The sequence below is a fragment of the Lolium rigidum genome, unplaced genomic scaffold, assembly GCF_022539505.1.
Source record: "Lolium rigidum isolate FL_2022 unplaced genomic scaffold, APGP_CSIRO_Lrig_0.1 contig_20695_1, whole genome shotgun sequence".
Lineage (NCBI taxonomy): Eukaryota > Viridiplantae > Streptophyta > Magnoliopsida > Poales > Poaceae > Lolium > Lolium rigidum.
The window spans coordinates 8,388-21,442 of NW_025899965.1; the positions used below are offsets into that span (position 1 = coordinate 8,388).

Below are 13,055 nucleotides of genomic sequence, written 5' to 3' on the forward strand. Positions count from 1 at the left end.
GATGATTATTAATAGATTGGTGGATTTCTCGCAAAAAAAAAGACACAGGAATAAAAAAAGGGGCTCCTTTGATTTATAGGAAAGAAAAGAAAACATAGGAATAAAAAAGTGTAAGATTGGAATTTCATGCGTAATTAAATCCTATAAAAAGATGAAGTGTGTTTGATTGTGATAAATGATTTTTTTTCATGAGGTATGACCTAATATTTTTTTCTATAGGATTTGTACTACATGATTGGTATAGAATTAGTTTCTATAAATTAGGTTCATATGAATCAAACAACTTATGTAGCAATTTTTTTGTGAGATCTAAATCCTACACAATTTCTATGCAAATCCTATAAATTAAAGAAGAAAGCGTAGCATGTCTTTGGTCTCGGGTTTTCCTGTCTGTCTTTGGTCACGCGACTCCTAGACTGGTTCCTCCCCTGCCACGTACACGCTGACGCTGCAGCAGATTAGTTTTTTTGACGACGCTCGTACGGCATCTCTTAGTAGTAGACGATTCTTTGATCGATGTGTGACGGCGCGGCCCTGAACTGAAGCCGTTTATAAATACCATGCGGCGGTAGAGCTCACTGCAGTGCACTGACATGGCGTTGGCTGTCTGGTGCTCTCGGTACATGCAGCGAGCGAGAGAGATGGCGAAGCACCTGCTGCATCCACGCTCTTCTTTCTTCCTTGTCGTCCTATTGGCTGCGCTGATTTCGTACCAGGTCCAGGTGTCCACCGCGCAGAACGCGCCGTCGCAGGTCCGTGTCGGCGTCATCCTGGACTTGACGTCGCCGGTTGGGCACAGGCGGCGGACCGGCATTAGGATGGCGGTGGAGGACTACTACGCCGCGCACCCCAGCTCGGCAACGAGGGTGGAGCTCCATTTCAGGGACTCTGCAGGGGACGTTCTTCGCGCCGCTTCTGCTGGTAAGCTTAATCGCCGCCCGCTCCGCTCGTTTATAACTAGTTGAATTGTGTTCTTCAGAGCGCGGCATGTTACTGAACTTACTGTTGAAGCAGCGGTGGACCTGATCAAGAACGCGCAGGTGCAGGCCATCATCGGTCCTCCAACCTCGGCCGAGGCCGAGTTCGTGTCCCGCATCGGCGACCGAGCCCACGTCCCCGTCCTATCCTACTCCGCCACCTCCCCGGAGCTGTCCGCGGCGCAGACGCCTTTCTTTGTGCGCACCACCGCCAACGACTCCTTCCAGACGGCGCCCGTCGCCGCCGTCCTCGGCGCCTTCAACTGGCGCGCCGCGGCCGTCCTGTACGAGGACTCGCCGTACGGAGCCGGCATCCTTCCGGCGCTCGCCGACGCGCTCCAGGGCGTCAGCACCAAGATCATGGACCGCGCGTCCGTGCCGAGCGAGGCGGACGACGCCCGCATCGACGCGGTGCTCTACCGCCTGATGGCGATGCCCACCCGCGTGTTCGTGGTGCACATGCTGTATCCTCTCGCCGCGCGGGTCTTCCGCCGGGCGAAGAAGGCCGGCATGATGTCCGAGGAGTACGTCTGGGTCGCCACGGATGGCGTCGGCGGCTTCATGGACAGGCTCAGCCCCGAGGACGTCGACGCTATGCAAGGCGTCGTCAGCCTTCAGCCTTACGTGGAACTGACGGACGACGTCAAGAACTTCTCGGCACGGCTTAGGGAGAGGTCACGTCTGGAGAACCCGAGCGACGCGGATGTCGTGGACTCAACCTTGATGAGGCTCTGGTCGTACGACACGGCATGGGCAATCGCCTCGGCCGTGGAGGCGGCCGGTGTCCCCAGCCCGGCGTTCCAGACACCTCAGCAGGGCACGGCACTGACAGACTTGGACCGGCTCGGGGTGTCGGCCACCGGAGCAACGCTCCTCAAGGCCGTGCTCGCCACGACGTTCGACGGGATAGCCGGCAAGTTCAAGCTGGTAGACGGGCAGCTCCAGCTGCAGGCGTACGAGGTGATGAACATCATCGGCAAAGGAGCCAGGACGGTCGGGTTCTGGACGCCGGAGTCCGGGATCTCGCAAGATCTGAACCCTGACAGCTCCAAGGCGCTGAAGCTGAAGCAGATCCTCTGGCCAGGCGAGCCACGGTCCATTCCGAAAGGCTGGACCGTGTCGCCAAACGGGCGGATGCTTAGAGTTGCCGTCCCGGTGAAGCGCGGGTTCAAGCAGTTCGTGGACGTCTCAGAGAACTTGACAACCGGCGAGACAAAGATCACGGGCTACTGCATCGACGTGTTCGACGAGGTAATGAAGAATTTGCCCTATCCAGTCAGCTACCAGTACGTGCCACAAAATGTTAGCTCCAACTCTTATACCAAGCTTGTGGACATGGTGCGAGATCAGGTCAGTACCATTTACCATGACAACAAAACTACCACCCCACCGTCAACCGATTTCAAAAGGTGGATATGTAGTTAATTGATTGTTACACTTGCAGGAAGTCGACATTGTCGTCGGAGACGTGACGATCAGGGCAAGCAGGATGGCCGACGCGGACTTCACCATGCCCTTCACAGAGTCGGGGTGGTCAATGGTTGTAGCAGTGCAGGGGACGAGCTCCATGTGGTTCTTCGTGAGTCCAATGAGCAGAGGCCTCTGGCTTGCCAGCTTCGCCTTCTTTTGCTTCACCGGATTCGTCGTGTGGGTGATTGAGCACCGGATCAATCCCGAGTTCCGGGGCACGCCGTGGCAGCAGTTCGGCCTCATCTTCTACTTCTCCTTCTCAACACTCGTCTTCTCACAGAGTAGGATTAATCGCAGCTAGCTTCCTTGTTCTATGTTTTTCTGGATGATGGCTTCATCTAATTTTATCGATTTCAGAGGAGAGGCTAGAGAGTAACCTGTCGAGGTTTCTGTTGATCATATGGGTGTTCGTGGTATTGATCCTGACATCAAGCTACACGGCGAGCCTGGCGTCGATGCTGACCGTTCAGCAGCTCCTGCCGACGGTGACCACCGACGTGAGGGAGCTCCAAAAACGCCACCACGACATTGGGTACCAGGAGGGAAGCTTCATCAAAGACTCCCTGGTAAGCATGGGCTTCGATGAGCGGAGGCTGAGGACATACAAGACGGAGGATGAGATCGCAGACGCGCTGTCGAGAGGCCCAGCTAACGGCGGAATCGCAGCGGTGTTCGACGAGATCCCCTACCTGAAGGTCTTCTTGTCCAAGTACTGCGAAGGCTACAAGATGGTCGGCCCCATCTACAAGACCGACGGCCTCGGATTTGTAAGTGCAACACCGTTCAAAAACATGCAATCGATCACCGCATGGTTGGCATCCCTGCTTGTTTGTCTGCTTAATTAGCATGCATCTTTGCGGTTATCGATTGACAGGTGTTTCCCAGAGATTCTCCCTTGACGGGGGATGTGTCGCGGGGGATAGTGACGTTGGCGGAAGGGGAGAAGATGACCAAGATTGAGAAGGCATGGTTCGGCGATACAGCTACCTGCCAGAGCGCGAGCAGCCTCAGCCCCAGCGCTTCATCCAGCCTAAGCTTCCGCAAGTTCGGCGGGCTGTTCCTCTTAACCGGCGTGGCCTCCAGCTTCATGCTCCTCGTCTACCTAGCCACCTTCGCCTACCGTGAGCGCCACGAGCTCCTGGCAGCGGAGGCCACCGCCGACTCTGGGAGCGTGCCGCTGTGGAGGCTACGCGCCTGGCTGCAGCACTTTGACACCAAGGACCTCCGGTCCCCCACCTTCAAGAGGTACAACGAGGAATCCGTGAGGAGCGTCGGCGAGTCCGTGAAACGGACGCCGAGATGGACAGGAGAGAGCCCGAGGAGCAGCGGGGCGAGTCCGTTCAGCGTGCGTTTCAGCTCGGAGATGAACGCCGCTTCTTCACCGGAGGACTCGCCGTTGTCAGAACTGGATAACTCATCCCAGCAGGGGGTCCAAGAGGCAACGACCTCTCAGACTATGGAGATGGCAACGGCATCTCAACATCGACCAGCAGATGGTGCATGTGAAATGGGGTGAAGTTGATATCACAACGGTTGTTGTTACTCATCTTTCTCATCTTTCTCGAGATTCGGTTCAACACGACCTCACATAAAAAGAGAATCTACAACCGTCATGTGTGTAAAATCAACAGTACTACTCATCTTTCTCGAGATTCGGTTCAACACGATCTCACATGAAGAATCTACAACTATCATGTGTGTAAAATCAACAGTACTCTTGACAGTAGTGCATGTACCATATAAACAAATTAACAAGGACTTTATAAATTTAGCATGACATTTCGTAGGACTACATGAACCTGACATAGGGATTACATGCGCAAATAATAGAGGACTCTATAGATCTAGTTCACAGAATATATTGTAAAATATTAAATATTAGACTCATTTCGAAGAGTTCGTCGCCGAGAAGTCAAATATGCAAACAAAAACATTTGCATTTGTTACGTGAAAGTTGTGCTTGTTTTTCAATTAATAGTGTATTTAGAGAAGGGAATCTTCTCATATGGATAGTCATATGGGTAGGCACATGTGCGGACCCCACAGATGATCATACATATGCCATGCAACGGCTGTGATATCATATTGGCCCATTTCGCATGCACCAAAGCATTTCCATCTCAACTGCACTAGATTACCAACTTCCGTCTTCTGTGGAGTCGTGTGGAGTCGTGCCGCTACTTAAGAGGGAGCAAGCAAGACTGGCCGTAGCCGGATAGATCATGTCAGTTTTTTTGTGCATGTACAAATCTCCATGTTTGGACTGCTGATTGCTCTGTTCTTAGCGGTGACCAGAAGATAAATAGTGGTCTCCTACTTGTATATATAGTTGGAATTAGGAGCCTAGCTCAAGTGGTTACGGGAATAGATGTACAAACCTAACGCCTGGATTCAAATCCTCAGGAACACATATTAGTTTTGATTCATACTCGACGACCAGACTATCTTGGTACTTACGCAATTCTTCTTAGAATCAGGCTGGGTATTTAACCAAGATGAAACATCCTGGCACTCATATTTACTATATATCAAAGCTGAACCCGTTTGCTCTTACCATAACGGTTTGGTAACTGTTCACAAAGCAATTTTGTCCAATCAGACATCACCACGTTAGCTTTATTTCCCGTTCTTTCCGTTGATGCGTGTCCATCGTGTGTTTTATTTCACATGGTCGAAGCGGTGATTACGGCCCATCACCACCGAACGAACAGAAAATTCTGGGATCGACCAGCGTGTCCGTCGGAGGCCCACATACTCTGTCCCTGTTATTTCCCATGTCTCTCACGAGTTTCCCCATTGGTTTCTTCCCTTCCCAATCTCCATCAAGAGACCCCATGGGAGCTTCTCCGGCGTCTCTGAGGGCCTTCGCCAGTCCGGCCGTCCGCCGCCTCGGCAGGGATGACCCAGGGGCCAAGTCCTGCATCTCCGTCCCGCCATCCGCTGCCATGATCACGGCCAGATGCCTCACGAAGCCGTACTGGAGGAGCCGCGCCGGGGCATCGCCTCGCGTGGGAGCCAGCTCGAGGGCTGCCGACGTCGGCGGAAGGAGGCCGTCAATCGCCTGGCTACGCCGCTGGGAGCCCGTGTCTGACTGACCGCTCCCTCTTCCCTTCGATTTTATCTCTTTAGTCTCCTCTGATCCTCTCTCTCACCCAAAAACGGGTACATCGGCGGTGGGGACGGCCGCGTCGACCATGGCCTCGAGGCGATAAGAGCGGGACGGCTGACGAGCATGGGGATGCTGCGAAGCCACTCGATCTCCTCTCCGCTGTCAAAATCTTTCGTTCTTCTTTTTCTTGCACATGCTTCTCCTTTTCAGTTCATGTTTTTCCTGTGAATTTTGGGGATTTTTTTTTCTGCACAGGACATATTGAATTTGGCAACTAGATGGATGATGATGATGTGGAGCACGGGCAGCGCATCAGGTGAGGTATTGCTTTATCTCTCTCCCCCTCCAGTTCCAATAGATTTCAGTAGATTGGAGAGTAGGTATATGCATGGTATTCTCCGAGTTAATTTGTTGATTTCGTAGTTGCTTGCATATTTATTCAGCGATTCTGCTATCATCATTGTTTGTTCCCAACATTGAACCATGTGTATTTCGCACTTGCAGCTGAAATCTTGGGAAGTACTCGTGCCGTACATGATATTGAGCTATGCTACATGAATCCGGTAAGTTCTGTTTTGCTAAGTCTCTTCACTTTTATAAGAGCGGGACGGCTGACGAGCATGGGGATGCTGCGAAGCCACTCGATCTCCTCTCCGCTGTCAAAATCTTTCGTTCTTCTTTTTCTTGCACATGCTTCTCCTTTTCAGTTCATGTTTTTCCTGTGAATTTTGGGGATTTTTTTTTTCTGCACAGGACATATTGAATTTGGCAACTAGATGGATGATGATGATGTGGAGCACGGGCAGCGCATCAGGTGAGGTATTGCTTTATCTCTCTCCCCCTCCAGTTCCAATAGATTTCAGTAGATTGGAGAGTAGGTATATGCATGGTATTCTCCGAGTTAATTTGTTGATTTCGTAGTTGCTTGCATATTTATTCAGCGATTCTGCTATCATCATTGTTTGTTCCCAACATTGAACCATGTGTATTTCGCACTTGCAGCTGAAATCTTGGGAAGTACTCGTGCCGTACATGATATTGAGCTATGCTACATGAATCCGGTAAGTTCTGTTTTGCTAAGTCTCTTCACTTTTTACTGTTTATGTGTGACTCGTGCAAAGTTAGCTTGGGATTTCAGAGCTGGTGTACATACAGGTCCAGCTGCTTACACTTTGAGAGTTGAATCAGGGTAGCCTGTCATTCAGTTCTCCGTAATAATCGTTAAGCCCTCATCCATTGCCATGTAGTTTGCCGACCTGTACTTCTCTGTTTTGTTCTACCCCTGTCATCTCTGCACTTCCTGCAAAAAAATTAGATCTTCTAGATTTCATTGCCCGCTTCCTACTCTTTGCTGCATAGCCGATATGTACTAAGGAATTCCACTTATGTATTGGTCAAGGGAGGAAAAGTATGCAGGCTTCATTGGTCAAAATCCTTGCACGTATTGCTCCCATTTGGGAAAACAGGGACCACCAAACAAGACAGAATATATATGAGTTAGGCTTCAATATTGTAGAACAGGAGGTAGTCTTCTACAATTTTCTGCTATTTAAATTGTTCTACTTCTGCTTTTATAGGCACACTGTATTTTCCCAGCTTATTTATCATTTCCTCTATGTACAATATTTTATTTTCCATTGTTATGAGCATCTAGGTATCCCTGCTACTTATCTTCTTGTGGTATTTCTTCCGTTCCAAAGAAAGCACACCCAGATTGTCTCTTATTTATTCCTCTTTTTGGCATCATGGGAAGAATTAGTTTTACAAGGCCACCAATAGAACTCAGAGACAGCTAATTGCACAAAAACAAGAAAAAGCAGACAGCCAAGGGTTCATCCTTCTACTGGAGCTCAATATTTCTAACAGGCCATGCATTTTGACAGGGAAGCTAGGCACTACTGAAAAGGTACTTTATAAAGTGAGCATACTGCATTTTTGCATATGCACTTCTGGCTCTCTATATGAATAAGAAAACTGTAAATAAGTTGAAGAAATGCTTTTTTTTTTGCGAATGAAATGCGTCCAATGGTTAAAATCTATAGAGTTTTCTTCTTGCTGTTCTAGAGAGTGTTTTTTCTTGCTTTATAATTTGCTGACAGTCTGTCCAGTATTTACCACTTGGTGTGGGTAGCAGGAAAGTTGGTGGGAAACATGTCACACTCATCTCTATCATTTACACCAGCATCTCAAATATTTACAGTTAAATTTCACTATGCATGTTTCTTATGCTATTCTTCAGCATGAGTTTTCTCGGACTCAACAACGGAGTACTCAGAAAATCTAATCAGAAGGGAATGTATAACCTATATACCATATTTTCCTTCACGGACATGATTACTCTCTGGTGAATTTCAATGATACCATCATACTATTTTTGAGAGTATAATCTGATTTTTCACCTTCAGCCGTACAAATGCGTAGGCAGCAAGATGGGGTTTCACTGTCCGGCCTCGACTTATTCCCGGTAAGGCTTTGCCAACGATATCGGTGGAACCACTATATGTGTCGGAAAAATTTGGTTGATGTCTCACTGATTTGGTTTTTTCCATTCTATGAATATGGTTAGGCGCTATCTATTCAAATGGTTTTGATTACTTAGACAATTTAATTGATGAACTTCTGACCCATGGTATCGGTCAAGGCTGGACAAAGGGTTATCTCTTCACGAGTCATTTATTTAGTAGAAAATCAAAGATTTCCAAGTGTGTGACTGTGTGCGTAAATTAAACATCTCTGTTACATGTAAAGATGGTACTACAATATGGACGTCCCTCGGATTGCTCAAGATCCAGATATTCTTTCAAAGATGGTACATGTACATGCCAAATTGTCTTCCACCATGACTGGTCCAGGCTGACTCCTGCTTTGAAGTTGGTAAGGCACATATTTTGGAACAGAGTGGCTACAATTTTATCTGCAACTTCGAAGTTGAGAAGGGAAGCCTCCTCTTCACAAGTTGTATGCAAAGTTCAACAAGTTTCAAGATCTTAGCTTGGCTGAGAGAAGAGCAGGTCGATAGAAAAAAAATTGAGCAGCCTTACGTTTTGTATAATGTAGTGCCGGTTGTTTCTTCTTGCAATGTAAAACAACAGCTAATATAGTTGCAAGTATATATACTACTCAGCTTATATGTTGTAAAATAGTTGCAAGCAACTCACTGTTTATGGTAGCAATATCTCAGGTTTGCACAACACTCAGGGAAACCACGGTCGCGTTATTGGCCATCGCTGCAAGCCTGCAACACCAATTCAGAAAACTCCATTTCTATGTTCAGCACTCCTTGCATAATCTAACAAAGACAGAGGCCTCTTACAGGTATCGGTACCACCCCACAGGCGCGGCGTGCGCCGCGCCGCCCACTTCCTAGTCATGCTTAAAAGACGATGTGCATCCTTAGTTGGTGCAGGTGCCGGTAAGTGAAATTCTCCCTAATTTCAAAGGACGTCTCATACTTGAGACGGGTGGCTGAATCCTCACACTCTACCCATCGTGATTCACTCTAGACGGGCGGCTAAATCCTCACATTCTACGCATCGTGATTCGCTTGGCTCCCAAGGTTCTTGATTCTCGGTCCTTTCTGAGGAGGTAGATTAGAGGAACTCGGGTTCAAGTGGGGGGGGGGGTACAACGAGTGTTTTATTACTTAAATTTAAGCATTACACACACTTTTATATATATAACATAGATGCACACAGCCCCGTTCAAATTAACGAGTTACATAAAAATAAAAAGTGAAGCTCTATATATTGTTTGTCTACTTAATTAGTATGCATCTTTGCAGTTGTCGATTGATAGGTGTTTCCCAGAGATTCTCCCTTGACGGGGGATGCATTGCGGGGGATAGTGAATGATGAGACCTAGGGTCTAGGGTTTGGCCCAATCTCAAGAATTTGACCCAAAGAGGAGGAGGGGAAAGGGGAACACACGAAGAACGAGATGAACACGAAGAACACAAACGCACACCAACCCGATACAAACGAATTTCACTACCGTGGCTCGATTGACCACACCGATAGAATCACCCGGAAGAGACCACGAGGTAGAACTCCGATTGAGTGATCGGTGATGGAGATGAACACAGATGTGTGAGAGAGAGCGGAACACACTAGAAATTCACACACAAGTATCCAAATCTCAACAAGAGCGGCTTTGATTACATAGGAATTAGGGTTCCTAGAGGCAGGGCTTGTGCGAAGTTCTAAATCGGGGCTCTATCGTACAACTAAATTTAAAATATTCAACAAATATATTACCTATGTCATAATAGTTTACATAAAAATTGGATATATTAAGAATCATACCTAGTCAACTCCTGGTTGCATAATATTTATTTGAATAACATCATTCTTTTGGGATTCTTTGAAATGAAATCTTCAATGATATCCTCATAAGAAATCTTCTCCAAAATTTCACTCTCAAGTGATATTGTCGCCAAATCATTGAGTCTTTGTTGTGTCATCATAGTACGCATATATGACTTCAATAAATTCAACTTAGAAAAGCTTCGTTCTGCTGATGCAACCGTCACAGGAATGGTCAATAAAACTCTATATGCAATACTTGCGTTGGGAAGACAATCATGCCTCTTAAAAACTTCAATTGGCCCCATATTTTCTTGAATGAATTCTCGAAGAAACTTCAGCTCAACATAAAGATCATTGGCATCAATATCAAATTTTTTTATATTTTGTAAGAGCAACCTGGAGATTCTCACAAGAAGATTTCAAGGTAGCATCATCCAGTGACTGTAACTTTCCAGAGGTAAATAAGAAACCAAAGATTTTATGGTAGCCCTTATATTGTTCAAATCTGGTTTTGAGTGAGGACATTGCTTGATCAACAAGAGGTATAAAATAGTTGACTCGAAATGATTCCTCCGCAGACTGTGTGGCAATATTTGTGTCATCCGGGTTCTAATGAAACTGATTCTTTCTTTTAATTTCCCGCTTTTCACAAAATTTTGCATCAATATTCAACTCAAGTGCAATTCCTTTAGCTTTCTCCAATGCCTCTAAGAAACCAGTTTCCCTGTACCCCTCGAAAAAGTACATAAGACCTTGCACTTTCTCAATAGCAACATCAATAAGCATATCCTTAGTTTGCAAGCTTTTGCTTACTAAGCTAACAACAGACAATACCTTAAACCAGATGACTATTGCCACTATAAATTCATAGTCTCCAAGTTCATTTTTTGCCAAACCTAAAGCCTCCTTTGCTTGTCTTAGGATCATTATCAGTTTCAGAAACCTGAAATAAAAGAACGGAAATAAATGTTATAGTTGGATGTAGTCAAAGCCAAAATAAAATACAATGTTAAACAATAATAATAAAGAATATGTACCTGAAATAGAGCCTCTCGAATATTTGCACATCTGCACATTGAAATCTAATAGATTTGACACTTTCAACACGACTCCCCCAATGTGTAGCTGACACTGCCTTAAGAGTCCATCCAGATATGTTATCTTTCAAAATATGCCATTTCTTCGTAGAATTAACAAAAATTGTATAGATGCGTTGGATGATTCCAAAGAAGTCTTTAGCTCTACCACGTGTCTTGGCCATATCACAAAGTGTCAAGTTAAGGCTATGGCAACGACAAGCAGAATAGAAAGCTCTAGGATTTACATTCAAAAGTTTCCCTTGTACCCCTTGATTTTTACCTTTCATATTGACCCATTATCATAACCTTGCCCTCGCACATCATTTATATCAAGACCAAGAAGCTTTAGTTAATTCTATAGCACATCAAATAGTTCTTGTCCAGTCGTATCATTTACATCTAAAAATCCTAGAAAGGATTCTTCTATGCAAACATGCTTTGAAGATGTATCCACATATCTTATAATTAAAGACATTTGGTCTTGGTGACTTGCATCAGGGGTACAATCATGTATGACAAAGAAATACTTTGAACTCTTTATTTTCTTAATGATTTCATACCTGATAGAAGAAGCAAGCAAGTGTAGCAACTCATTCTGAATTTTATGATCAAGATAATGCGCATGAGTTTCTTCATTTGTAATACGACGAACATGCTCCTGAGTAACAGGGGTCAAATTCAGCCAACATCTCCATCAAACCAGGAAATTACCATTGCTATCTTCATACAATTTTCTGTTACTACCACGAAAGGCTAGATGATGCTTGGCCAGAAATTTCACAACACAAACAATTCTGAACAAAACCTGTCTCCAGTGGTCCTGTTCTTTCTCAAGTTGTCGCTGACCAGCTTTATCAATAGTTTGATGTGTTTTCAATCTAGTACACAACTCATACCAATTGGTCATATTCAAAACATGATCCACACTTGTCTCATGCTCTTTTAGTCTAGTGTTGAGATGTGTCCAATCATTACAACCCTCATTTTCCAACTGACCTTTTCGACGCCCTTTTGTAAATATTTTCCATCCAAAGCAGAAGACTCTATTGAGCTCCTTAGAATAGACAAGCCAATATCTATCACATTGCTCCCCATTTGATAGATCTCTAGTATAGAATAGTGCAGAAAAGCTTCTGGAGTATCTATCTTTAGGACCCTTCTTAATTGATAAGTCTCTTCTTGGACCCTTTTGTGCTAAAATGTCAATTTATTTACAATCAAGAGAAACCCAGTATCTTGGATCAAATATATCGGGCTATTAGGAATCATCAACATCCGCAACCGGTGAAGTATTCATGTTAATATCAATATGATCATCCTCTACCTCAACATTATTTTCAGTCTCAGTTTGACTTTCTATAGGATCACTGTAAGGAACAATAGCAAGTGCAAGGTTAGAAGGATCAACCGACTGGTTATCCGAAGATACTTCTGACTTCCTTTTAACAAATCTCTCCATGGCCCCTCTTTGAGATTGAATTAACTCTTCTTCCTTTTCTTTTTTTTGGCGTTTTTATGACCGGATTGATGCTTCCCCATGGTGTCTGACTATTTACAAAAAAAGATGAACAATACAATTCAATTAATAGATGATCGAGATGGGGCTAGGGCAGCAGCCACAACACCGTAGCAGCCACCAACCAGCAAACGGAAGATAATCAGGGATTGATTCAGGCAGGGATGAGAGAATGATAATCCACGCACCTAGCACAGTAGCACTCTAGCAGCACTTTGCAAGATTGAAGATTTGAAGCGATCGAACTGGGCGAGGGGCGACTCAGGGCGTCGGCATCTTCAGAGAACCCGTCTCCCATCTCTGATCGCTGCGTCTTCCCGTATTGAACGATCTGACGGCTGCCTGCTTCGGTCGCGTGGAAGGCCAACAAGGCTGGCCTTTTTCATTTACGAGCGAGCATGGCCAGGCAAAAGCAAGTCAGATTTTTTTCCTGCTCCATACACGTGTAGGCCTATACCAGAATATGGGGGCCCCCAAAATTATGGGCCCTGTGCGGCCGCACAGGCCGCACTCCTGTGAGCTCGGGCCTGCCTAGAGGTAGATGAGACTTAGCTCAAGATTAAACTCAATTCTAGTCTAACTGTGGGGACCCCAGACTAA

General features: G+C 45.8%; 1 protein-coding gene and 1 pseudogene across 1 annotated transcript; one reads left to right on the plus strand and one right to left on the minus strand.

Annotated features, from left to right (window-relative positions):
* The first annotated feature begins 641 nt into the window (after positions 1-641).
* On the plus strand, positions 642-3,963 carry LOC124680606 (glutamate receptor 2.9-like). Its single transcript, XM_047215673.1, has 5 exons — positions 642-921; positions 1,015-2,327; positions 2,422-2,728; positions 2,805-3,214; positions 3,322-3,963. Exons 1-5 carry the CDS (start codon positions 642-644, stop codon positions 3,961-3,963), a joined length of 2,952 nt encoding a protein of 983 aa, XP_047071629.1.
* A 4,770-nt stretch (positions 3,964-8,733) lies between these two features.
* On the minus strand, positions 8,734-12,398 carry LOC124680607 (annotated as a pseudogene).
* Positions 12,399-13,055: the final 657 nt, after the last annotated feature.